The sequence below is a fragment of the Clytia hemisphaerica genome, unplaced genomic scaffold, assembly GCF_902728285.1.
Source record: "Clytia hemisphaerica strain Z4C2 unplaced genomic scaffold, Clytia hemisphaerica genome assembly, whole genome shotgun sequence".
In the NCBI taxonomy this organism is placed as follows: Eukaryota; Metazoa; Cnidaria; class Hydrozoa; order Leptothecata; family Clytiidae; genus Clytia; species Clytia hemisphaerica.
This window is the reverse complement of record NW_027103900.1, coordinates 1-25,408: the sequence shown is the minus strand read 5'-3', so window position 1 is coordinate 25,408 and position 25,408 is coordinate 1. Positions and strand designations below refer to the sequence as shown.

The 25,408-nt window shown below is 34.8% G+C and overlaps 3 protein-coding genes across 3 annotated transcripts in view; 1 reads left to right on the top strand and 2 right to left on the bottom strand.

Moving 5' to 3' along the window:
• Positions 1-11,601, bottom strand: part of LOC136808758 (stalled ribosome sensor GCN1-like) — a 34,799-nt gene extending 23,198 nt beyond the window's left edge. Inside the window, exons 1-3 of the mRNA XM_067065295.1 lie at positions 11,518-11,601; positions 11,045-11,134; positions 6,697-6,933 (exon numbers count right to left, since the gene is read on the bottom strand). Coding sequence (XP_066921396.1) covers positions 6,697-6,933; positions 11,045-11,134; positions 11,518-11,601 — 411 coding nt within the window. The remainder of the gene's footprint in view (positions 1-6,696; positions 6,934-11,044; positions 11,135-11,517) is intronic.
• Positions 1,610-5,933, top strand: LOC136808779 (TNF receptor-associated factor 4-like). The gene is made up of 5 exons (XM_067065317.1): positions 1,610-1,937; positions 3,030-3,066; positions 3,510-3,614; positions 4,176-4,250; positions 4,784-5,933. The coding sequence occupies exons 1-5, from the start codon at positions 1,714-1,716 to the stop codon at positions 5,636-5,638; spliced, it is 1,296 nt and encodes a 431-aa protein (XP_066921418.1). The 5' UTR covers positions 1,610-1,713; the 3' UTR covers positions 5,639-5,933.
• A 1,024-nt stretch (positions 11,602-12,625) lies between the features above and the next one.
• On the bottom strand, positions 12,626-24,633 carry LOC136808757 (stalled ribosome sensor GCN1-like; the record flags this gene model as incomplete). The annotated part of the gene is made up of 10 exons (XM_067065294.1): positions 12,626-12,787; positions 12,972-13,190; positions 13,586-13,690; positions 14,529-14,680; positions 18,138-18,234; positions 18,814-18,928; positions 19,243-19,436; positions 19,732-19,962; positions 20,489-20,758; positions 24,520-24,633. Coding segments are annotated over 10 exons (1,617 nt in total), but the record flags the coding sequence as incomplete, so codon positions are not given.
• Positions 24,634-25,408: the final 775 nt, after the last annotated feature.

Below are 25,408 nucleotides of genomic sequence, written 5' to 3'. Positions count from 1 at the left end.
TGAGAGATTTGATCGGCCTCGAGACGCCGAAAACTGTCCGAACTTTTTCGTGGGTCACCCGGTATAAAATCCCCTTCCGAGTGTTTTATACTCTCTTTTTTATAAGTTTAATGTTTATAAGCATACTTAGGCTCAAAGTCGGTAAAATATAAGCATAATGCTAAGCATACATCCCAGCTGATAATGCAAAAAAAATTCGTGCAGCTTTTCTAAAGGTTGACCTTTTTAGGGTTACTTCTTAAGCTATTTGAGCTTTTTTAGACCAAAAAATTTTCGCCTGCGACGCCAAATTACAATCTGACTTAACAATTAAAAATTTTCATGAAGCCAAAGAAAATTAACAAATCGAAGTCGAAGCATGTCAATAAGCATAAATTAAGGCTGAAAATGACAATTCTGCTAAGCATATTGAGCCTCGACCCGATTCTCTCGTATGCTTATAAAAAAGAGTGTATTTGGCTAATATATTCGAATTACATGAGTTCAACTGTATAGCCTGTACCACCCCACCCACGGGCCTTTACTTGCCGTGTGGCAGTCTGTTTTGGTTAGCGAGATTCTGTGTCTCCGTTTCTGGGACAAAATCCGAGAAAACAAAGGTTAGGGAGTGCTCTTTTTAAACATGACAGATGTCATTGCATTGACACGTTGAATGTAACGTCATTTTAGCTGAGTTAGATTGGATGCTAAAAATAGCTACGCTCCACCGCAAAGACATTCAGAAATATGCGTAAAAAATGTGAGACACGGAATGCGGTTGCCTAACCGTAACAAACCGAACTTCGCGTTATCTTTTCAGTCAACGAAGAAGATTTTGGTACAAGCTAAGCATTATAGTATTGCACTGACATGCATTAGTTGGCATCTATTGTAAAAGTAGTTGCTTATTTAAAGTTGGTTGGTAACTAAAATTCTCTTGTTCGAAGTCTTTTTTTTCTTTTTACCAGATCACATGTTTGAATTGACAAATTAGTACCCAGCAATACTAAGACATTTCAATGCCGAGGTTCGGGAACGAGGTTTGGGAACGAGTAATCCCAATAAATGCTATTTGAATAAAAAATGTAGGGATTTGATTAAAAAGATGGATTTATATGAAAAACCTTCTCAAAAGAGAGTACACGTTTTGTAAAGAACAAACTATATAAGAACTTAAGGCTTCGATGGCCAAAATGTTAAGAACAAGTTAAGAACATTTTAAGGCTTTGCAGCCCCTAAAACACCCAATTTTTTAGGAAAACTGGCAAAAATACTCACAAAATGGCGAGAATAAGAACATGTTAAGAACATTTCAGGCTTAAAACTGAAGGCTTCAAAAATTTTCGATGTTCTTATAAAAAAACGTGTAATGAGGCACCTATAGTGCAGGAATAATATTGGTCTTTGGATTTAAATATTGTCCATTTGAATCGGGAAAAAAGGTATAAAGACTTTAGATTATCAAATCAATAAGTCGAATATGGAAAAGAACAGCAGTGGGTCACGGATTTCTTTATTTACTTTTTTTTATTTATAGCTGTAATTAGTCATTATCTAAAGTCATTAAAAAATGCCTTTTGATTTATGTGATCTTTGAATTTTCTGAAGGATTTAACAGAATGCAGTAAAAAACAAGACGGCCAGAGTGAACATACCTTTAAAGCTTGATTCGTAAAGTCAGTTGATTAAAGTGATAGCAGAAAATCTTGTTACAAGAAATGTAATAATTAAAGAATGGCTACTTACAACCCCATCCACGTTGGTTATGACGTCACTTTTGTTGGAGAAGACGAAAAAACATCAGCCCTTAATGCCGGTCAAAAGGAGTTTGCAGGAGGGATAAATAAAGATGATATCACATGTGCAATATGTCATTTGATTTTGAGAGAGCCTGTACAAGCAGTGAAATGCGGACATCGTTTTTGTACAAAATGTATTGGAGAATTTCATCAAACCAAGTGAGTCATTATTTTCTACCAGGGAAAACCACTTTTTCAAGACCGATATTTCAAATTCGTCACTTTACTTCAACCAAATTTACAATTCAGTCACTTCAACCCTACTTGTCCTACTTGTCCTATACTAGCCCGAAAATAAGTCTCGTAATTCGACGTTTAAACAAGGAACTTAAATTTATAATTTATTAAGTTCCTTGGCTTAAAGCAATCATTTTAGTTAATTCATGGTATGCACCACTGCAATGACTTCACGAAATTATACACCCCTGTGTCAAAGACCCGGTGGACCCCCCCACCCCGGTGGAAAATAGGCCAAAAAATCGTCCCCGGTTGAAAAAATGTCCTACAATTTCAACCCCACTGCGAAATTGCTCTATGATTTTATCCCATTGAAAACTGAATGTAAAAATTGCACTGAGACAGGGGTGTAGTATGCAACTTTTCTGTTTTTACACCCCTGTCTCGCAGCCCCGGTGGAACTTTATCAAAAAGTGGGATCAAATTTTATATCCAAATCCCAAATAAAATTATATTGTTCCCGAGCTTAAAATATCCAGTGGGGATGGTTTTGGACAGCAATTTTTTGCATTGAATTTCGAATTGGGATGAAATCAAAGTCAATTACACAGTGCGGCTGAAATTGTAAGTTATTTTGTCCACCGGGGACGAAATTTTAGCCAAAGTTTTCTGTGGGGATGGTGTCCCAGCTGGTCTGTGACACAGGGGTGTGTTTTTTTTCCACCCAATACGTCACTTTTTCTATTGTGGAAAATTTGAAAAGTTCTCAGAAGACTCTCAAGTGGTGCATATCATAATTAAAAACATATGGATTGAATTTTCGACTAAAATAACATTTGTATAAAATTTCGGGTAAAAGTTTCGGTCGGGGATAAATAAATCGTTTAAATATTTCGACGAGAATAAATTTCATCACCCTATCAAAATTTTCGTCACTTTTCCCCCAATAAGGTTGATAAAATAATAGAACGCAGCTGAATCTCATTTAAGTCACGTAGAAAGAAACCTGGAACCAAAATTTGCATATTAGTGATTAAGAAACTAGTGTCTCAATTTTTTGTTCATTTTTTTTAGTCCAGAAAAATGTCCAATGGATTGGCAGACCATTCAGGTAGGGTTAAAATATAAAATATTTCTATAAAAGCTACTTAGTGTATCAGTGTTGCAACTAGGTTTTGTGAATATGGACGGAAACCTTAGGATTGGATGGTCATTTGAACCAAAAACCCTTTTACTGGCAAGACAGAAATGATATATTTGTATCTCAACTAGACGGATATCCGTCTACAGACGGAAAAGTTGCCACACTGGTGTATATATCAATTTAATTTTTCAAAAGGCAAGAAACGAATATTCAACCTTTCTTTGGCAAGCAAAAGTGATGCCTTGAACCTGACATTTTCTTTATTTTCACGTTTAACGTTTTGTGAATTCTGGCGGTAAATGTTACTTCCAATCTAGCGTTTGTATGAAAATACGCGGACACCGATACTTATCATACATAAAAGATTCGACTACATACTTCGACTATACCTTATCGTATGTCTTTTTCAGGTTTTTCCAGATATTGGTAAGAAGAGAGAGATTTTGAATTTACAAATTCGTTGTCAAAATCACGAAGAAGGGTGCGTTTGGCAAAATGAGATCAGAGAACTAGAGGTGAGGAATCCTGGATTTTTTGCCTTTCAAACTTTCAAAAAAGTCGCCACAAAAATGCCACAACATTATCTAAACGCCATAAATTTTGTGAAATTGAAAATTCTAAAAAATCGAATTTTTGTTGCCGTGAGTGTTACACTGGAAACTATTGTATTGTATAAAAGAGCTGTGAATGTTTCCAAGTACTTATTAAGTTTAGCAGTTGAATTCCAAGTATACGTTTTTTATAAGAACATCCAAAACTTTTGAAGCCTTCGGATGTTCTTAACTTTTTGAGTTTTAAACCTAAAAACCTAACCTTCTTATTCTCAGCATTTTGAAAGTATTTTTATCCATTTTCCTAAGAAATCGGGTGTTTTAGATTTTACGAAGCCTTAAAATGTTCTTGTTTTTAATATTTTGGCCTTATGTTCTTATACAGTTTGTTCTTATAAAAGATGTGTACATTCCTTCATCGACTGCCCTTTCCCTTTCATTTTCTAAAACCATAAAAGTAATATTCAGCGTTTAACCGGCCGATAGAGAAGTTGATTTTTCGTGATAAAATCTTTTTTCATATAGAACCATTTGAAGAATTGTGGATACCAGAAAGTACCTTGCGAATTGAAATGTGGTGAAAATGTTTTGCAGAAAAATGTAAGTCTTTGATCTAATTTTCTGTAGTATTATCCAACACAGTATTTATTGTGATTTCTTAGGCTTCAAAAAACAGATTCTTTGACTTATTCCATGTTTTATATCTCACATCTCATATTAACAGAAATAATTCATTTTTCACTTTGAACGGTGAAAAAGAATGCGGCTATTATATATTTTGATTTTTCCCGACATGTTTCGGACTCGGTAATTATATTTCTATAATTTTTTTATTAATAATTGAATGTTTACTTTAGATGCCAAAACATTTGGTCGTAGAATGTCGAATGATTTTACGTTGCGCGTTCAAAGACTATGGATGTACCTTTAAGGACTTACCCAAAATTGCCTATTTTCATTATCGGGCTTCAAGAGTGTTTCTTTCTTCACAGTTTCTTTAAAATAATAAATAAAGCGAAATTGATGCCCGTGGAATTCCCAGTTTTCAATAAAAAATCTTCCTGTTGTATTTTAATACATGGCATTTCATCTCTTTCCTCCGAACAAAAAAACTCCTCCAAAACTTCTTTTAGGGTACGAAAGTTTCATTGGACAAGCACATCGCACAGTCAAAATATCAACATTTGTCTCTGGAAATGAAACATGAAATTGGTAAAGTGAAGAACGATTTCGATGAAAAATTTCAGAATGAAAAGCTCCAAATTGAAGACAAGTTTGACAGGAAATTGAAGGAAAAATATGAGGAAATTCAGAACGTAAAAGCGCAGTGCAATCAGAAATTGCAAAAAATCGAAAGGGATTTCGATGCAAAATTGATAGAAAAACATCAGGAAATCAAGGATTTGAAAGAGGAATTTGGGAAAATAAAAAATGACCTCGATGAAATAAAAATGAATGACAAGACTGAGGAGCATTTCAAAAACCTAAATGGGATATTAGTAAACAAAAACGAACTGACATTTGGAATTTTGAGAGTACCGCGATGTCCGTACACTTTTTTGATTGAGAATTTCAAAACCAAGTTTGATAAAGCGAAGAAAACCAACGATATAATTCATTCACCACATTTCTTCACGGTGAATGGATATAAAGGTGATTTGGAAGTTCACCTAAATGGTCAAGGTGCAGGTAAAAACACTCATATATCAGTTTTCTTTCAAATCTTAAATGGACCGTATGACGATCTGTTGAAATGGCCGATACCGTGGAAATCCTACTCGTTCATTCTTCTCATCAACGATAAAGAAGTTGACAAGTACTCATCAAAGAGCACGGATGAGGGAGGGAAATGGAAAGATATTTTCAAACGCCCAACTGGTGACGTAGGTGAAGATTTGGGATATCCAAAAGCTTTCTCACATGAATTAGTAAAAGATGTTACTGATACCGACAAAGTTGCGTTCAAATACAATATGACCTTTTATTAAGAACGATTGATCAGAAAAAAAAACAATCCAATCACCAAACTGGGGTAATGCAAATTAATGTAGTTGATATAACATTCGAACGTGAATGAGCTACTGTGTCATTAAAGACTATCAAATAAAAAATGGACTTAACTTTAAACGATTGACGAGAACAGTGTTTTAAACGGAGAACTTTTGAGGGTTGGAAAACACAATAACGAAGTAGTTCAAATTATTAATTTTTTCCGAAGTATTTTGTAATCATATAGTAAAGTTTTTCTTCAGTTTGTATTTTCTAATAATAAGAAAAAAATATTTTATTCTTTTCACTGAAACATCATTTGTCCTTTGACGTGATATAGAGAATTCCAAAAAATCATTACTTCTAAAGATTTCTTAAGCAATCAAAATACTGACCGAGTTCTTTCCTGACAACCTGACCTGTATCTGAAATCTTCAACTGCATAAAAATCAACTTGCTATAATAAGCACAGTACACTCAAAATTCTAGGGATCGCTACACATAAAACTATCGATAGATTTTAAATTATATGTTACGATTAGGACCTTGTATCGATCATTTTGTCAGAGTATGAAAACCGCTGCCCATTTAGACTTGAAGATTTTAAGAGAAGAAACTTTCAAAGAAAAATGTAATGAAACTCTCAATGTTCACAAAAAGTCGGCCCGAAAAATGTATCCTTATGATGAAATTACTTTATTATTTTAGCCTTGTATTGTATTTCGAATCGCATTTTAACAAGGATTCTCCGCAAAATTTTAAGTTTTTCAAAATCAGTAGAACAGCCTCTTTCTGTTCTTATAAAGTTATAAATTGATGTTTTTTGGTTCCAATGAATAGTTTTATAAAAGATTTGAACGGAAGCTACAGTTGAGTCTCCACAACTCGAACATGTAAAGGGGAGCACAAATTTGTTCGAATTATGGAAATTTCGAGATATGGGGTAAGGTTTATAAGGCATTGCTAACTGAAGGGACCAGGAAACTTGTTCAAGTTAAGGAAACAGTCCAGTTACAGAGGTCCAAGATAAAGAGACTCGATTGAATAAGTATCATACCTGTCCGAAATAATTGACGAATTGTAAAGCAGCGTCCAGCATTTGTTTTCGGACATGTTCCGATCGATCACCGAAAGCGGACGGAACAAAGAAATGGAAAATTGTGTCCAGTTGATGCGATGGAAAGTATTGTGCGATTTTCTCCAATGCTAATGCGACACCATGCCTCACTTTCCAGTTGTCAACGAAAGGAGCAGATACTACGCGACCCAAATTGTCTACGATTGGTGGTGGGATCTGAAAATAATAAAATAGAAAACCTTGGAATGCTGATTCAAGTTTGAGCTATTGCCATGTATGTATATCAATATTTTGAAAATTTTCCTCTAACACATTTGTAGGATGTATATATAAAATCAGAGATTTGGGAAAAGAGGATAAGAATTGCGCTATTCAGCTATAGAAATATAGGCTAGGCGACCTTTTGTTCTATTGAAATATCTGCGCCCGATCGATTGTTTTGGTTCTGAACCAATCGGAGCGCTTGATTATACTATGCGCACAAGACTAGAAGTACAAACAAAAAATGGCAGCCGTGGTTGATATCGAAAGTGAAATAAAAATATTTCTAATATCGGGGATTTTGGTATTTTTTATAAGCACTTTTCATTTTGGACATGGCGGATACAGTGTAGGTCGAGCCAAAAAGTTTTAGTTTTAGCCAAAATACTTTCCTCAAGGAATGCTCGAACCAATGTCACAGATTATATTGTAGAAATAGAAATAATTACCAGTAAAGAATTCAAAATTCATTGCATTCAAACACAAAACGAAGCTGGTAAAACTAATATAGTTTTTCATTACTTCTCGGGCTAAAGTGTTTTGACAATCATATAAAAAGAGCTAGCTAGGTTGAATATTAAAACAATGAAGGAGAAGGGAAGGAAAGGAAAAAAACAGGACTAAAACAATGGCAATTCATGATATCAATGACAAAAAATCAAAAATATCATGAATTTTTTTGTAAGAACTTTTTGAAGTTTACATAACAAAGCGAAAAATAATAGCAATATAATACGAAAAAGTAGCACACATTAAAAACAAAAATTATACAAAAATCTGGTCGCGTTGTAATAACAAAAAATAATAATAAACTGGTTAAATTTCTGGACTAATTTGATTCTATGTCAATTTTATTTTTGTCTTATTACTTCCATTACGTCTTATTGCTTCCAAAAGGTTACCTAAATAATTGCAAGAAAATTAATTACAATAAAAAAACTTTGACTTGATTTTTCCTCACTAAAAGCACTTTGGAAAATGAACATATATATTGTGAAACACTCTTGGATTTAGGGGGGCTCACTAATTCCAATAGAGGTGTGACTCAAAGATAAAAAACAATTTACCCTTTCAAATGAAATTTTAGAGAAAAAGAGCATAAATATAACCAGACTGAAGATGGAATAATTATATAATGTGATGCATGAAAATAGTTCAGTGTCCAAACTGGAATTTCTATTAAAGCATTTTGATATCTCTATGGTTGGTTCATATCTTGTAATTGTAGTCTACCCGCATTCTGGTGTCTTGTTTGGGACTATTTGCGTAATCAAGCAGGAAATCCTGGTAAAACAGGGATAAAAAGCCCTCAATCCAACTGCAAACAAACCATGACATCAGCAATGTCATCAGAAAAAAAACTGATTTGTACATAATGCAGCATGTTTTAGTATCGAAATTCAGTTGCCATTAAAAAATAAATTTCATATATACTACATACATTATATACACATAGGAACTCATTTTCATTGGCAATTACAGCCATTACATATCAAAATCAAATCAAGATGTACTTTCCAGAGAGGATTTACATAATACAAATTGATATTCAGTTTACAGGGAAAAATTTGAATCCAAAAACATCCAAGATAGAAACAAATTATTAGGTACACATAATGCACATAATCAATTTGATAGAATTATTCCATTGTTGTTTCCATTGAGTTAAATATAGTTTCCACTCATCCATCTTATTAGCAGAATTTGTTGGTGTTTACAAAGATATTGAGCCTTGTACGTGACAAATTCAGACAAATTTTAAGCTAATTCTCATTGTATACCAACCACGTGAAGGTACAAAATAATTCATGGATCTAGGTTATTGGGCAGTATGATGGTAACTAACCTGAAAGTATATAATAATGAAAATGGGAATTAGGATCTTTGCAGCAAGCTATCATGAACAAATAGACCTTTTTTCAAAGAGGCCACCTTGTTGAATAATTATGTAGTCCAGCAGAAAAACAATGATAAAACAATGCATAATTATTACAATATGCATAATTAATACAGAGGATATATTATTTGCAAAACTCTCTTGTGGGTTTTGAGGTACATCTATTGTGGGTTCTGTGGTGTAATAGGTAATTCTATTGAGACTAACTTATCAACATATGAATAGTTCTACAACAAACTTACCTAGATGTACAGGTGCAAATTTTTACCTTGATTGACCCAGTGGACTTAAAGATATTGTCAATAATATAAATGTGGGTTTTGAGGTATATACGTATTCAAAAAAAGTGAAAATTTTAAAAAGCAATGATATAAAAATAATATAACATATAACATTGAGAAATATCAGGAAGAACTCTTTTCATGGGACTCCTCACACCATCAAACAATTTTCTTGATAAAGGCAGCCCAAAAAATAATTATTTAGGTCAGAAATGTAGTGTGGGTTTTGCGGTACATATACCTGTACAGTATGGCTCTATCATAGTTTTTATAGCTGGATTACATAATTATTCAACAGGACGTCCTCTTTGAAAAAAGGTCTATACAGAACACAAACAACAAATCTTATCTCCACCGACCACTGACAACAACCAGTGAAATAAATCTTATATATAACTGGATAATGGTCAATACTTCATGAGCCAATCCAATCTATTTACCGGTCAGAGCCAATCTACTAACCGGTCAGAGCCAATCTACTAACCGGTCAGAGTCATCGCCCTTTCAGAATCATAGTTTTTTAAATTACATAAAGTAAAAATATTAGAGCCTGATTGCAATTTCCTCTGTTACAAAAACTTGAAATTTCAATCCCAAAAAAATGGTTTTCCTCAGTAGAAGGTAAGGTAAAAAGGCATCAACAATCAAGGATAATTTAGCGTGTACTTACCAAATCTAAAATCCATTGCCATCAAGCAAGTTTTGCTAGGAAAACATTATTTTTTCATCTAAAACTAGGAAAAAAATACAACATTTTTAGTCGATTTTGCCCATCTTCAATCAAAATGCTAAGAAAGTTTGAGGATGTGTCATGTAAAACTAAGCTATAGGTTGTCACTTAATCAACCTTACTTCTACCCATAAAAATTATGTTTGCAACACAAAAAAAATAATTTTATTCAACTTAACTTAAACAAAAAATACACTTTTTCATATAATTTTTCAGCTATCTTTGAAGGATGTGCCAAAAAGATCTAGAAGGTGCCAATAAAAACCAAATCTAGGCTAGTCACCTACAACCTTTTGCCAACCCAAACCACTTTATTTTGACTCTGAAAGACTTTCCAGTAAGGCAAACTAGCTAAAAATAAAAAGGTCCCATTTCACATCCAATTTTAGCATGCCTGCTTCCGCCATCTTTTTCTCAAAAAATAAAGCATGCAACAGCAGATTTTTTTGTCAGTGGAAACCCCAAAAGATCGTTATTTGCTTTTCAGTTGTTTATATCAGTAGGAAACCCCTCCAAAGGAGTAAATTCAGACAGTTTTTCTTGAACTGTTATAATACTGCACATAACGCCATTTTTTTCGCAGTACCTTCTTGGCCAAGTTGTTCCCTAGCCTAGCGACTTCAGACGACGCCGAATTCAATGGTCAACAATGAGAAAACAGCGAGCGGCAGCGGCGATTCTTATCCTCTTTTCCCAAATCTCTGATAAAATACTAAGTGAAATACTCAATAGTTGAAGGATTTCTCTTTTTATTTCCCTGAATCAATCTTTTTAAAGAATGTTCGGGACAATTTGAATTTGTTTGAACCAAGAAGGTCGAAATCTACAAACAAAGAGATTTCAAGTTAAACAACATAACATTGTGATAAGTAAAAAGTCTACAGTGTCAATGATGGGGTGCCCCACCGCCACACTCCACACAGTGGTGAGAGAATAAGCATACACAACAATGATCTGCAATTAAGACACAAAATGATGATTTGCAAAGACATCACATTAAGATTTGCGTTTAAAAAGAAATGCGTAGAAACTGTTGTCAATCTCCTTACCTAAGTACTTGAATTCTCCACCGAAGACACATTGTGAGATTTTGATGTAACAGCGAACAGCGTGCTGTGCAGTCAGGTAAGATTTTGAGAAAGTCGATGAAAGACTCACGATTCGAAGATAATGATATTTCAAGTGTTTTGATTCGACGTTCAAACAACAATCCAGGAGGATTGCATGCTTCACGAATGCTTTTTCCAACTGAATAAACAAAATCATGTTAGAATTGATTAGGCTTTCTCATTAAGGAGAACCTCGATTTAAAACCTTTTGGAAGAAGTTGGTGATTTATATTTTAGGGGGATTTGTGTGTCAATCAGGGATCACAAAAGCTTAAGTCTTCTGTCTCTTTGGGGAGAACAATTTATTCATTATTTTCGAGTTGAGGATTCCCCTTTTGTGATAACCTACCTACCTCTTTGTACCTCAGAGTTGAGAGCAGTAGTCCAAATGAGGGATGGCTAGTGCTTTCCATTAAGATAACCCTTTTTGTGAGACCTTTTAACGATAATACGAAAAAACTATAGGGAAAATCCCTTTTCTAGCCTAACACACACCAGTCAGTTTAAGAAAATAGTACAAACCTCTTCAAAGCTTTCAATCTCCATGAGTGAATTGATAATTTGGTCTTTGTTTTTGACAACAAATTGACCAGCATCCAGTTGCATAATACGGGTTATTTTCGCGAACAAGTTTGGATCCTATGCAGCTGTAAACGATGAAATACAAAACATACATATAATACAAACATAATTATAGGTCAGGAAATAAAAATCAAAAATACAATTCTACATATATTTCTTGCCAGCAAATTTAGTAGTTTTTTAGTTACACCATCCTCTATACAATAAAAAAAAGAATGAACACAAAAATTTAAATCCTGAAGCTTACAATTTCGCGACAAACCTGTATAATATTTTTTGGTGTACACGGTATGTAATACAACGCGAGCATTTTATGATTATGTCATTAATAACACCATTATCTTCATTGGATAATATTATTATTTTTTGCTTACTAAATTTCTGCTATGTTTGAAATAGTACTCTACCAAGCTAGTACATACTGATGCCCTTGTTTATAATAGAGTTGACCTGATACATCAATTGTATCGAGGTAGCAATGCGTGCAACCAATATAGATTCCACTAAGCCCTCAAATACAGTTGTTGTTTGATGGGCTTGTGCTTTACATTTACTATTCAACTGAAATTATAAATAATACAAGGTTAATATAAGTATTGTAACTTTCAAAGAAGCTGGAAAATGGGCCCTTGAAACATACTTACTCAAACTAGGCTTAGAAGGTATGAAGTATATATCGTTTGGGCTAGTAAATCAGGGGAAAACAACATTCAGGGGGTAACCACCTCAATAGTACTGTTTTCCCGATTTTTGCCACAAAAAATCAGTGAAAAACCTGAAAAATTGAACATGAGGACGGCTAAAAAAAGTGACAGAATTTTGAAAGTTACCAATCCTGATTTAAAGCCACTTGCACCACTATTTTTTCGAAAAAGAATTGTCTGTATTTTGGAAAAGACTTCCATAGCTTGAGAATGGTCGATGCAAATAAAAAATTAAAGGTTATATATTTTTTCCATTGGAAGATTGATCAATCAAACCCTAAATTTCTTTTTTTGTCAAAAAGAGATCCAAAATAAATCTATGTATAAAATAATTCGAAAAAAAGTTCTAAAACATTAAGTTCGGTCAAATTTTATTTTCATGGTTGCTATGTTACAAAAGGATAATCGTTTCCTTCCGTAGCGAAAGAATCGCTGAGTTTTACGAACGCATTTTGTCGATAGTCTTGTAAGATTTTTGTTTGGTCTGGTAAGTTTGTCACACATTCCTAGAAAACAGAGAGCGAAATAACAAATTAAATACAACGGAGAAGGGAAGAGAATACAAACTTTAGCGATGGCTAAAATCAAGGTTAATATATTCAGATTTCTGGGTATTTTGTCGTTTCTCAGAATAATTTCATCAGCTCTACATGTTAAAATAAGTTTTTCCGTTAAAACTCGCCAACTTACGTCGAAAAGTTGATCATTTCGGTGTAGTTGTAACATGAATCCAAGGGTGAGTTCCGCAGATGACTTGACCGCTGTATTTCTATCCCGTAATAAAGCGACAAGCTCTGGTATGAAGTTCTTTACTTTGTTGAAATCGAGAACAGCTTCCTCCGTTTTTGAGATGTATTTGATGGTTTTGAGTGATGTTAATTTGATATCGTTTGAAGTATGAACCAAAGCCTGGGTGATAGAAAATGAGTTTAAATGTTTTTCCCAAGAACAATCTTTTCCAGGAAATTACATATCTCATAAAAAGAACGCAAAACTTATTGACAGAATCTACTTTTGGAGACAGAAAACAGTAGAAGATTTGAATAGCGCACAAAAATATATTCTACTTTTGACATAATCATTACTCTCGATGTGTTTGTACGAGTTTCAATCCCATCAACCTTTGCGTTAATCTATTTTGCACGTTAATTGCATTATTTGACAAAGATATATAGCAACTTGCACGTATCTTTAATTGAGCCGCATTGAATTGTGGGATTGAAACCCGTAAAAATGTCAAAGAAGTGAAAAGTAATAACTATGACGTATGCGTTTCGGAGCACTATTGATTTTATTTAGAATACCTTTTTCATGGTTACCATGACATCATTTCGAGTAAGCGAAGAATCTTCTTTGGAATGCAACAACAAATGACCGAGACAGTGAACGCCGTAAGTACAAATCGGAACCTTGAAATGAAATTTTGTAATACGACATCTTTAAAGGGTCAAAGGCACCGAAGGGCTAGGTAGAAAATCCTACCGAGGTCACGTGGCCTTACCATATAATTTCAGCGCTTGAAAAATCAGAAGCTTCAATAGAAACTATATTTCTTGCGATATTCACTGTTTTTTTGCCTGCGATGGCTCAAAGCACGACAAAGCCCTTTACAGAAATCTGTTGTCAAAGGGAGGATTCAAAATGGAGCTTCCGAAAAGATTGGTAAAGTATAGGCACCCATGAACAAGCTAAGGCTCTGTAAAAATGCTGAAAACGTTCTTTATCTATAATTAATGAGCTTTCAGAGTTTTTAGAGGTATCTACAATCATTCACAAAATATTTGAGACAAAGGGGAGTTCCCGGTGTAATTTTAAACACCACAATTGATTTTTAAGCGCCTTAAACTACAGTTGAAAAGTAGAGTTTTAACTCTGAGTTTTAACATGAGACTTGGGAGCTTAGGATTTCAGGGATTTAAAAGTTCAAATTTGCTCGAATAAGGCTTGGAATATAGCCTAGAAGCCACGAAACCCCTCTAAAATCGAAATGTTCAATGAAAGAAAGTGGAAGTGCTAAAATAGCAATTTTCGCCCGAATTTTAAATTCTGAAAAACGTTAAAATACACTAAAATCTCAATATATTTCGACGATGATTGTAGCTACGAAAAATTTCCAAAATTAAGAGGGTATTGGGAATCAAAGTAGAGATTACTTCTCAAAATCGAAGAATGGTGAAAGTTTCCTTGAAAATAAGATTGGTTAAATTTTGAAAGAACATTGGTGGAAATGCATCTAACAACACTTACCCGATCGTTGGTTGAGAATTTGATGACAGCATTAATGATGTTTTCATTCTCACCCATTGATTCGAAAAGTTTTTGAGGAGCATCAAAGAGAGCGTACGATAGTGCAACAACGCGGCCGTGTGACACCGTCCAATCTAAAGCTGGATTCACGTCTACAAATGGAGAAAGAGAGAAAATCGAGACAAAAATTCTCAATCGTCAGTTTGATTTAAACCAAGCTTTCCATAAACTTATTCTGACAGACATGTAATGATATGATTCTAAAAAACAAATTTTCTTTGATTGTTAATGGGGGGGGGGAAGGGTTGTAGGGAAAAATAAATAGGAAGTTCTGGTCGCAAAAATCATTTTTACTGACAATTGAATCATGCTTGATGGTGAGCATTGTTATCAATAATGTTTTCGTGTGAAAAACATAGAAATGTATAGTCTAGCAAGCTAGACGACTAATTTATACATAGTAGAAATAAAGCAAAAAGTAATGAATGGAACAATTTTAGTCGTCTAGAAACCTTTGTGCACTAACTCCAAACAAAAGAAAAGTGTCAATATTTGCGATTATAATTTTTTCCTGCTCAAAATAATTCTTGAGAAAAACAAGTGATACTTTTATAGACCTACCTGGTTATGCATTTAACACATATATAATTGATATCTACGTGAGCGTGACCATTAAACAATCATTCAGAACACAAATAGTGACGATCTATTAAAATTAGTCGTTTGTTTCTTATAAAAAAAACGTTTAGAAACCAAAATTTCATACTCTTGAAATATTCTTTCATATTCAAGACTTTGTGAGCAAAAAAAACATCTATCTCATCAAAAAATTGAGTAATTTGGCTAAGAACATTGATTCGAGGGTTTATAGTTATGCATCTTTGTGCAAAAAATCATAAAGAATCAAACAGCCAATCTCGAGAAAAGCTAATACCTAAGTAATATTGATAATGTGCTTATAAATAAATATCGAATTTGGCCAGTTTTTCTATAAAAACACGCCAAGAAACCAAAATTTCACGGCTAAACACACACATTCTTCAAAAGTAAGCCCTCATGAGCAAAAAAAACACATCTATCTCATAAAAAAATTGAGTAATTTAACTAAGAACATTGATGTATGCTTATTAATAGTGATTCTTATAGATAAACATGCGTTTTTTGAGCCAACAAAATTTTTTTGAAAAAATCTGCTAGAGCCATCTTTTACCTATGATGGTAGCCTACTTTCATGCAAAAAATCAGAAAAAGTTAATGATCCAATTTTTCACAAAGTCCAAAAAACCCGTTTTTTAGCCGTTTTTTGGCCCAAATTTGCCCAAAAAACTTTTTTTTCGAAAATCGGGCTCCGTCACATTCGAGGGTTTATAGTTACACATCTTTGTGCAAAAAATCAGAAAAAACTAACGAGCCAATCACGAGGAAAGCTAATAACGAACGAACGGACGAACGGACAAAGGTTAATTTATAGGACCTCCACCCCACCGGGGTAGGTCCAAAAATATGTGTGGATTTGTGTATTGAAGTTTTTCATTTGAGTTGATTTCGTTTTGAGAGTTTGTTGTTGCTTGATAAATGGTTTTCTCGCTACGCAAGTTTCTGCGTAGCTAGCCCCTGTATCTATAAGGCTGGAACACCGGATTCTTCCAGTCGTTTATACAAACTAAAATCCCGTATTATTATTATTAGTATTGGTATTATTAGTATTACACGCATAATTATATGGTTGATTACATTTAGCTTAGATTTGTAAAGGACGAGCGGGGCGATAAATCCGTAATAGCCCCGCTTTTTTGTAATCGCCCTGATGTAAACAAAAATTTCTATTGGTTGAAAGAAAAGTATCGTACGATATTTTGATTGGTTAACAAAATATCGTACGAAATTTTTAAGCCAATCAAAATAATGAGTGTCAATCGAATGTTTTTTATAGTTTCGAATGTTTTTATAAGTTTCGAAAAGAATAGCGATTGAGTGTTCTTCAATTAATCTTTTGACCATATAATTAACGCGGAATAACATGGTATTCTCGGGTGATTTTGGATTAATAACACCTCGTTTCATTGAAAACACTTCAAAATAGCCCTCACTACGTTCGAGCTATTTTGAAATGTTTTCAATGAACCTCGGGGTTATTAATCCCAAATCACCCTCTAAACCATGTTATTACTAGTACTTATAAACGACTCCAGTCTAAGAAATGTAAGGAAAAAATCCAATGAAAATCTGCAAAAACGGCGATTTCCGGCATTTTCAACCGGAAAAATTTTTTTCTTAAAAATTGAACTCGGCCATTTTTTGAGCATTGCGAATACGCATCTTTCTGCAAAAAATCAGAAAAAACTAAAAATGGAAATTCGAGAAAAAGTCAAAAAACCGGTTTTTCCGGCATATTTCCGGCATTTTCGGCCGGAAGAAAATGTTTTTCGAAAATCGGGCTCCGTCACATTTTAGGTATTGTCATATTGCATCAGTGTGCAAAATTTCATAAAAATATATAAAGTACAGCTCGAGAAATTCAAGAAATACTGTCTTTCCGGCGAAAATAGGTTGTTCTGGCGACTTTTATATTAGTTCCGGCTTCAAAAATCAATTTTATTGAAAATTGAAACATGCTTGATCATGGGCATTGCAATTAATAATGTTTTTGAATGAAAAAACAACCAATTATAAGGAAAAAGTCCAATGAAAATCTAGAAAAACATTTTCTTCAGGCATTTTCCGCCGGAAAAAATTTTTCTCAAAAATCGGACTCAGCCATGTTTTGGGCATTGTTTATACACATCTTTGAGCAAAAATCAGAAAAAACTAATGATAAAATCTCGAGAAAAAGCCAAAAAAAACAGTTTTTCCGGCATATTTCCGGCATTTTCGGCCGGAAATGAATTTTTTTCGAAAATCGGGCTCCGTCACAATTTAGGTATTGACATTTTGCATCAGTGTGCAAAATTCCATGAGAAAATATAAAGTACAGCTCAAGAAATTCAAGAAATACTGCTTTTCCGGCGAAAATCTGCTGTTCCGGCGATTTTTAGAAAGTTCCGGCTTCAAAAATCAATTTTATTGAAAATTGAAACATGCTTGATGGCGGGCATGGCTATTAATAATGTTTTTGAATGAAAAAACAACCAATTATATGGAAAAGTCCAATGAAAATCCAGAAAAACGGCGATTTCCGGCATTTTCGGCCGGAAAAAAATTGTTCTCAAAAATCGGACTCGGCCATGTTTTGGGCATTGTTAATACGCATCTTTGAGCAAAAAATCAGAAAAAACTAAAGATAAAATCTCGAAGAAAAATGCCAAAAAAACAGTTTTTCCGGCACATTTCCAGCATTTTCGGCCGGAAAAACTTTTTTTTCCAAAATCGGGCTCCGTCACATTTTGGGCATTGCCATTTTGCATCATTGTGCCAAAAATCAGAAAAAACTAATGAGCCAATCCTGAAAAAAGCTGGTAACAGACGGACGAACGAACGGACGGACGAACGGACGGACAACGGTTAATTTATAGGACCTCTACCCCACCGGGGTAGGTCCAAAAAGCACTTAACTATCACGACAACAATGAGATCAGACGTAAACAAATCATGGTTTAGATTGGGACTTACTAGTAAGAGAATTCTTGAGGAGGTTTTGGATTTCATCATTCGTCATAATTTGACATAAAGCACCGAGTGCTGCTCCTGTGTTCACGCGTACTCCATCCTGAACAGTGGCAAAGAAAACCAATTTGGCTAGTGAGAAATTTACTGACTAATACTTCCACCTGTATGCACTTCTTTATAAGAACAAACTTTATAAGAACACAAGGCTTCGATGATAAAAATATTAAAAACAAGCAAAGAATATTCTAAGGTTTCGCAGACACTAAAACACTCGAAAATTACCAAAATACTCACAAAATGGCAAAAAATAATAACATTTTAAGATCATTCTTAGGCCTAAATCTCAATAAAGATAATCAACATCCGAAGGCTTCAAATATTTTGAATATTCTTATAAAAAAAACTTGTAAACCAGATAAGAGAGAATAAAACTCTGGGGAAGACTTTCTTCTTTAGAGGTTCAAAAAAATGGTCTCATTGTATTTTCTATTGGGATTGGGTAAAATCGACAAAAAATAATATAAAATAAACACCCTTGACTAATAAGTGAGAGAATGGCCCCAAAAATGCGACTTTGACAATTTGTAATGGAGTTAAAATAAAATTTTTAGTTTCAGCTTATTAATTCACAGACAGAGACCTAACAGCAGCTAAAACATTTACAGAAATATTCACAAACCTCGGAAGAATCAAGAAGGTCTTCAAGAACTTCTAAGATGGAAACACGAACAGCTTCACTCATCTTCTTGCCACCTTTCAAAATGATCGTCCTCAAAGCTTTCAGTGTCGTCTCCCTGTAAAGTGAAGGGTAGAGAAATTAAACCGAACGCCTGTATAAAGAATTCCATCTGTTAACAGACCTAATTCGCAAATTCAATTTTCCAAAAAAATTTTCATTTTTTTGCATTTTTTTTAAATTACGGCTACTGTAAACTCTAGATGCGCAATATTACGGCTTCTGTAGCCTAAAGGTTAACAAACAAGCATTGCTTCACGCGCAAGGAGCCTCTTGATCTCAAAAAAATTTGTTTAAATTTCTCTCCATCGTCAAACTGGGCCATTTTTCATTTTGGATGACACCAAGAAAATAAAACAAAATAGAATTTACCTTATACCACTGTCTTCATTATTTTTGATTCCATTTTTCAATTCAGTGAACAGTGAATCCACCCTCGTGTGTAAGACTGTCAATAAACCTAGCGCCCAGGCTGCTTTCTCACGCACGGCCTGTGTAGGGTCGTTCAATGCTTTGACAAAGGTTGTTTGAAGTTGCGGTAAGAATGGTTTCAGCATAATTCCGACCTAGAGGTTGAAAAATCGGTTAGTTATTTCAGCTATGGAGGAAGAAGATAATCCATAGTTTTTAACCTAAGTGAAACGCTTGTTAAACCTTGTGTTTAGCATGAATCGTAAAGGACTCGGTGATTTTAGATAAAAGCAAACACATGCCTTTCCTTAATAAGGAGATGTATTTATAGCAGGAATTATTCAAAATTCTGATACGGACATCACAAAACAATCATTAAAACCGAAGGAACCGAATTTAGGTCAATTATATTGAAAAAGACGATACATCTTTTCAATTCAGTTTTATTACCTTTTCCAAAAGTAATCCCAACGTATCCAAAATGGCTTCTTTCACATTCCAATTGAAACGATCGCCCAAAATACGAATCAAGGGACCCGTGATGTGGACTACTGACGGCTTCAAAGCGGCCGCACTGGTCAGTTGGATGATCTCGCCGAGAAGGCGGGCCGCTTGTTCTTTGACATCTTGCGGGCCGTTTAAAATTCCTTCACGGAAGATGGGCAGGACTGGAGTGACTCCCTAAAAGAAAAATGGATTTGAATTTGAAAATGGTAAGGTGGAGTCTCCGTGACTTGGACACGCACGGAGAACTAAAATCGTAAGTCGAAGACTAAACACCAACCTTTGATAAATGACGGATGTCTTTAGGTAAGAAAGATTACAAGAAGAACCTTTTTCAATCGAGACGAAAGTAGTAATTGAAGTGTGCACTTTTTCTTTATATACAATGTGGAAACCATGGAAGCGTAAGAATTAATTCATTCGAAAATGCTTTTCCACATGGTAGCAAAGAAGAATGCACACTTAAGCAAATGAAATTGAGCAAAGTACTTAAGCATCCGCCACTGCTTACTCCGCCCCTTTAAGTTTCCACTCTTCCTTGCTACAATATGAAAACCATGTCAGCGCAATTAGACTAATTCATTCGAGAATGGTTTCACAAGAGAGCAGAAAAAGAGTCCAAACTTAAAACGAATTTATTACCTCATTAACCCCCGACTCAGTACCATTTTTAAAAAGATACAAAAACAAAAATGAAACCAACCTTTTTCAAGATACAGAAGCCGGGCAGTTCGTTATTTCTGATGTCCGACTTGACGAATTTGATGGCCTGTTTCAATGACGGCAAATGTTGGAGTTGTTCTGAAGGATCTAGATGTTTGACCAGTGCATCGAGCGCTTGCCAAGCGGAACCGACCACGTTAGTATCGACGTCGTTCATGGAGTTTATTATAACACGGAAAAGTTGTTGAACATACATACTGTAGTCGCCTGGCGTACTCTTGCAGAACACGGCTAACAGACTGGCACCAACCTGAAAAATATGTTTTTTATAAAAGGGAATTTCAATGATTGATGATGACTAAATATTAAGGATATTCCGAGCCTCACGTTTCAGAAATCAGTAATAAAATATTAATTTTGTGCCCAATTCTCTAGAATGAGAAAAATCGCACTAGCCTTTTCCGTGTAAATTTAGGCTATAATTCTGACAAAGCTGGAAAATAAAACATAAGACAACATATGTTGATACAGTCTCCATGAATCGAATGCTTCGAGCACCAGCAGGAAAAACTAGCCTTAGTAATGGGTCTCTTAAGGGACAAAAAGATCATTGTAGGTTAATCCTCAACCTTTCCAAGCAAGAAAAAGTGATGCTTTAAAATTTACAACGCATATCAGATGACGAATTGAATTTAGCACTTTCTTTATTTTCACGTTTTTTCAAAATCTGGCGGTAAACATTAATTCCAAACCAGCGTTTGTATACTGTAACGTGCTAAAGCACTGGGCTCAACTTCAGTATACGTGTGAAAGTGAAAGGCCCAATTGTAAACACTTTTTTTAAAAGGGCAATGGGTACTAGGGATAAGAGAAGGCCGATTGTAAACCTGTGGTGAATGGTGATTGGAATAAGAGAAGGCTAAGTCGTAAACCCATAGGGTGATGAGTAATCAGGACTAGGGAAGGCTTAAAATTGTAATCCAAAAGTGATAGTTACTCGGAATAAGGCAGGGCTAAATTGTAAACTTTGGTTGATAAGCCTACGTGGCGATCGTTCACAGGAAAGGGAAGGCTCGATTGTAAACCCAGATAGATGGATACTTAGCAGGATTAGAGAAGGCTAGATCGTAGGCAATTTCAGGAATAAACAAAAATCGGAATGAAATATCTAAATTGCAAAAATTCAAGTAGAAAAATTTAAGGCATTGACACTTGAAAAGTTAAAAAATGATATTTGACGTCAATAAATTCATTTACGTCAAAGAATCTAAAAAGAAAAAAAAAATATTTGACGTCAATTATTTTGACTTTTATGACGTTAAATAAGCGCAAAATCCCGGTAAAATGGGGATAACTCCCGAAAAAAAGCGAAATTAAAAAATTGAAAAAACTACCCCTAAGTATTAACATAAGGAGGGCGTGTGCCAAATTTCAGCTCCTTCAAGCCAATTATCCCGCTCTCTACGCTGCCCCAAAGTTTGTGGACAAACTCACAAACTCACAAACTCACAAATATTCTGAGATTCTAGCTCAACTGAAGTTGAGAAAAGTTGAGAAAACGCACTGACCCTGATGACTGACCGCATAGTTTAGGTATAAACTTATTTCTTTTTTTATTATTTTTCTTGGCGAAAATTTGTTGTTGTTCATAAAAAAAGAAATAAGTTTTATAGCTAAACTACTGACCGCGCAACTTATGTAAGAAATGAGTGCCTTCAAAGCCTTCAAATCCTTAAGATTCGACTCTTTAGCTTTCGGCTATAGCTTATTGTCAGGTATCTAAATTTGCTCTTATTAAAAAAGAGAGATACGCATTTGCTCTTTTTAGTGTTTTTATAGCGCTAAATGTTGCTGCTTATAAAATTTCCAGATTTCGTTATAATTTTTATCAGATTCAATCTCTATTGTCATGGGGTTTCTTTACTCTATTATTCATTTGATATCCAGCCTTTGAAATCGAATTGCAAAAACCGAATCAAGAGAAATTTCACGAAGAAAGCTAAAATTCTATCCAAAAAGGGAAAAAGTGAAAACCAAAGAATACTCTATTAACAAGAATTGTGTAACTTGGTTCGAGATCTTATCTGACAAGTGAGGAATTTTGGTTGGTTAATTGTTGCTAGTTTGCAATGGATAAATTTTATCCACTTAGTTGGCACAAATCGTTCTTTGGAGGTCCATCCAACGTCCACAATGCCAACTTATGTAACTTGTCTCTCCATATAAAATCTGATGCAAACGAAAAGGGAAATGGGGAAAGGCGTCAAACACAACAAAAGGCTTTGCTTCAAATAAATAAAGACTTATTATGAACCTGACAAAAACACATATAAAGCAACTACAAAAGCTAGTTTTTGAAAAACAGTTCGTCAACCAAGAAAGTACTTGTAATAGAACAGCAAGGTACTTTCACTTAATTCACACAACCTCACTACGGTTTTCCAGCAATTGGAATTAGATCAAAATGAAATGCACTTTAAGTGGCTTGAATCTTCTTCACCAACAATTCAAAAATCATTCGATAGGAATCGATAATCATTCGAAAGAAGACTATAGTTATCTATTTGCAAACTATTCAACACCGTTAACAATCCAATCTTTATGGGACGAACAATTCCACTATCTTGCAGTGAGTAATATATTAATCAGTCTCTTTTTGATTATTTCCAATTCTTTGGTCATGGCTGGACTCATCAAAACCTCAAGTGAAATCAAAATCTCTCAAAAACTATTCATAACGTCTTCAATGTGTGGTTTGGTGATTGGTGTTATCATTCCCGGCGCCTTTTTCGGACTCATCTTTGCGTCTGATAGCTGTATGGTTAAAAACATTTTAGATATGTTTTACAGCATTGCTATGACGTCGGAAGCTGAATTCATGGTCACACTTTCTATAACAAGACTCATCTCTGTAAAGTGGCCTTTCTTTGAAATCGAATGGAAAACGATTAAAAAAATCGTTCTTGCAGAATTTGCTTTTGCTGTTCTTCTCCCTGTAGTGTTGACTTTGTTTGTGAGCAACGACACATTTATCGCTTGGATCAGTCAATGCATCATATCCTTTCTTTGGCTTCTCATAATGTTTATTCTGGCGCTTCTAACGGTTTGTTCTGTTCTAGAGAGATCAAATACTGATATTGGCCTTAGAACAAACACAACAACCTCTAACGTTGACTATAACCGCATCTGGAAACCTATCATTCGAATCGCTACCATCCAAATCGCCTACGTGCTATGCCACATACCGTTCACTGCATTTTCAGTCATCTTGATCCTGACCGCCCCAGATGGAAATCAATCAATTCCACCAGAGGAGATGATGAGAAATGAAATCACCGCAATCTGGTTGTATCTGGTGGTAGAGTTTTACTAGGGTTTAAATGCGTGCCTATTCATGGGACAGTGTGTAAAAATACGACGCTATTATTTTCACTTGTTTACGTGTGGGATGCTTGAAGTTAGACCAGAGAATCAACCCCACCCTGCGGTGACTAATGGGAGAAACAAAACCGACGCAGAGATGAAAGCCAAAAGCAAAGTCTGAAGCCTGAAGCCCCCGGTGGGAATACCGGTGGGAGAACTAAATTGCACTTTTGAGACCGACCTCGGTGAGAGAATTTGGAATTGAATAGTGAATTTTTCAATCATGATCTAATCACATGATATCATGTGGACTGGCCTTGGTAGCTGAGATAAAGCTGATGTGATTTATATTTATGTGAGTTCTTTTTTGGGAACGCGACAGTTTGAAAGAAATCTCGACAGCTTTAAAGAAATCTCGACAGCTTTCGGAAGAAGTCGCACGCTGACCTTTCTCGGCTTCCATAGATTTCATACTCCCCCACCAAATTTGCCAACTATCGATATTTTTCCCCCCCCCCCCCCCTTTACACTTCAAATTTTAATCCCCCCCCCTCACCCATCCAAAATTGAAAAATTGCTACTATGTAAAGTGATCAGAAACTTGTTCGAGTTAGTGACACATTTCAGTTAAAGAAACAATCGAATTGTTGAGGTTGAAATTACGGACACTCTTTAATATCCACGAAAAATAAAAGCGTTTTCTTATACCTTTCGGATGCCAGGGTTTTGTTTCTTGAGGGCGGATAACAATTCATCAATGATCGTTCGAATACCAACTTCATCTTCGACAGATAAAATCAATGCTTTCGTTCCTTCCAGCTCCTATACGAAAGAAAATGACGAACAAAGGTTAAGGGAGAACGGTAGTTTACCAGTTTAGTCAGTATAAATCTATGCATTTTTTTACAAATGCAGTAAACAGAAAGCTCATCTTAGTCAGGGGTTTTGCTTTATTTTTGATAGGCCAGCGAATGAAAAATTAACCCCTTCGAATTCTAGATTATAGACTGGAGAGTTCTTAGCAAGCCCAGTGTATTAATTAGCGTGATTATGTACTTGAGGCGGCGAAACAAATTTCCCCACCTGGAACGGGGAAATTCGCCGTTATGCCAGGCCTAAATAAGAACCCTGCTCAGTGTGAAGTTTATGATTTTGTGGTGATCAAAGTTATTTTCTGATATTTTGAATCTGTAGAATGATCATTTTTGAATCAACACTATCTAATCTTCTCGAACACATGAACAAAGAACGTAAAACACGATACGCGATTCAGGCTAACCAAACAGGTCCTTCTGAAAAGATTTATAAAATTTGGAGATCTTACAAAATGGAAAAGAAAAACTTCCATTCCAAAATCGAAATTTTGTGATCGGTACTTATGTCGATTTTCCAAACTTTCTCTTTGAAAGTTGTTTCTGTTCTTCCAGCATGTTTACTTCAAATGTAAAACATATACACTTGAATTGAGCTTTATTGAAGAAGTCGTCATTGTACGCCCAACAGATTAGACTTATTTTAAAAGGGAATTTTTAAGTTAATCTTTCGCCCGTTTCATTCTGAACAAATCTTTCAATTTTAGGAAGGCAAAGTTTGAATT

Excerpts from the sequence above, each read along its gene's own strand:
- LOC136808779 (XM_067065317.1), top strand. The coding sequence starts at position 1,714 with ATGGCTACTTACAACCCCATCCACGTTGGTTATGACGTCACTTTTGTT. Across the intron at positions 1,938-3,029 it reads GGAGAATTTCATCAAACCAA|TCCAGAAAAATGTCCAATGG; the intron begins GTGAGTCATTAT and ends CATTTTTTTTAG. Across the intron at positions 3,615-4,175 it reads ATGAGATCAGAGAACTAGAG|AACCATTTGAAGAATTGTGG; the intron begins GTGAGGAATCCT and ends TTTTTCATATAG.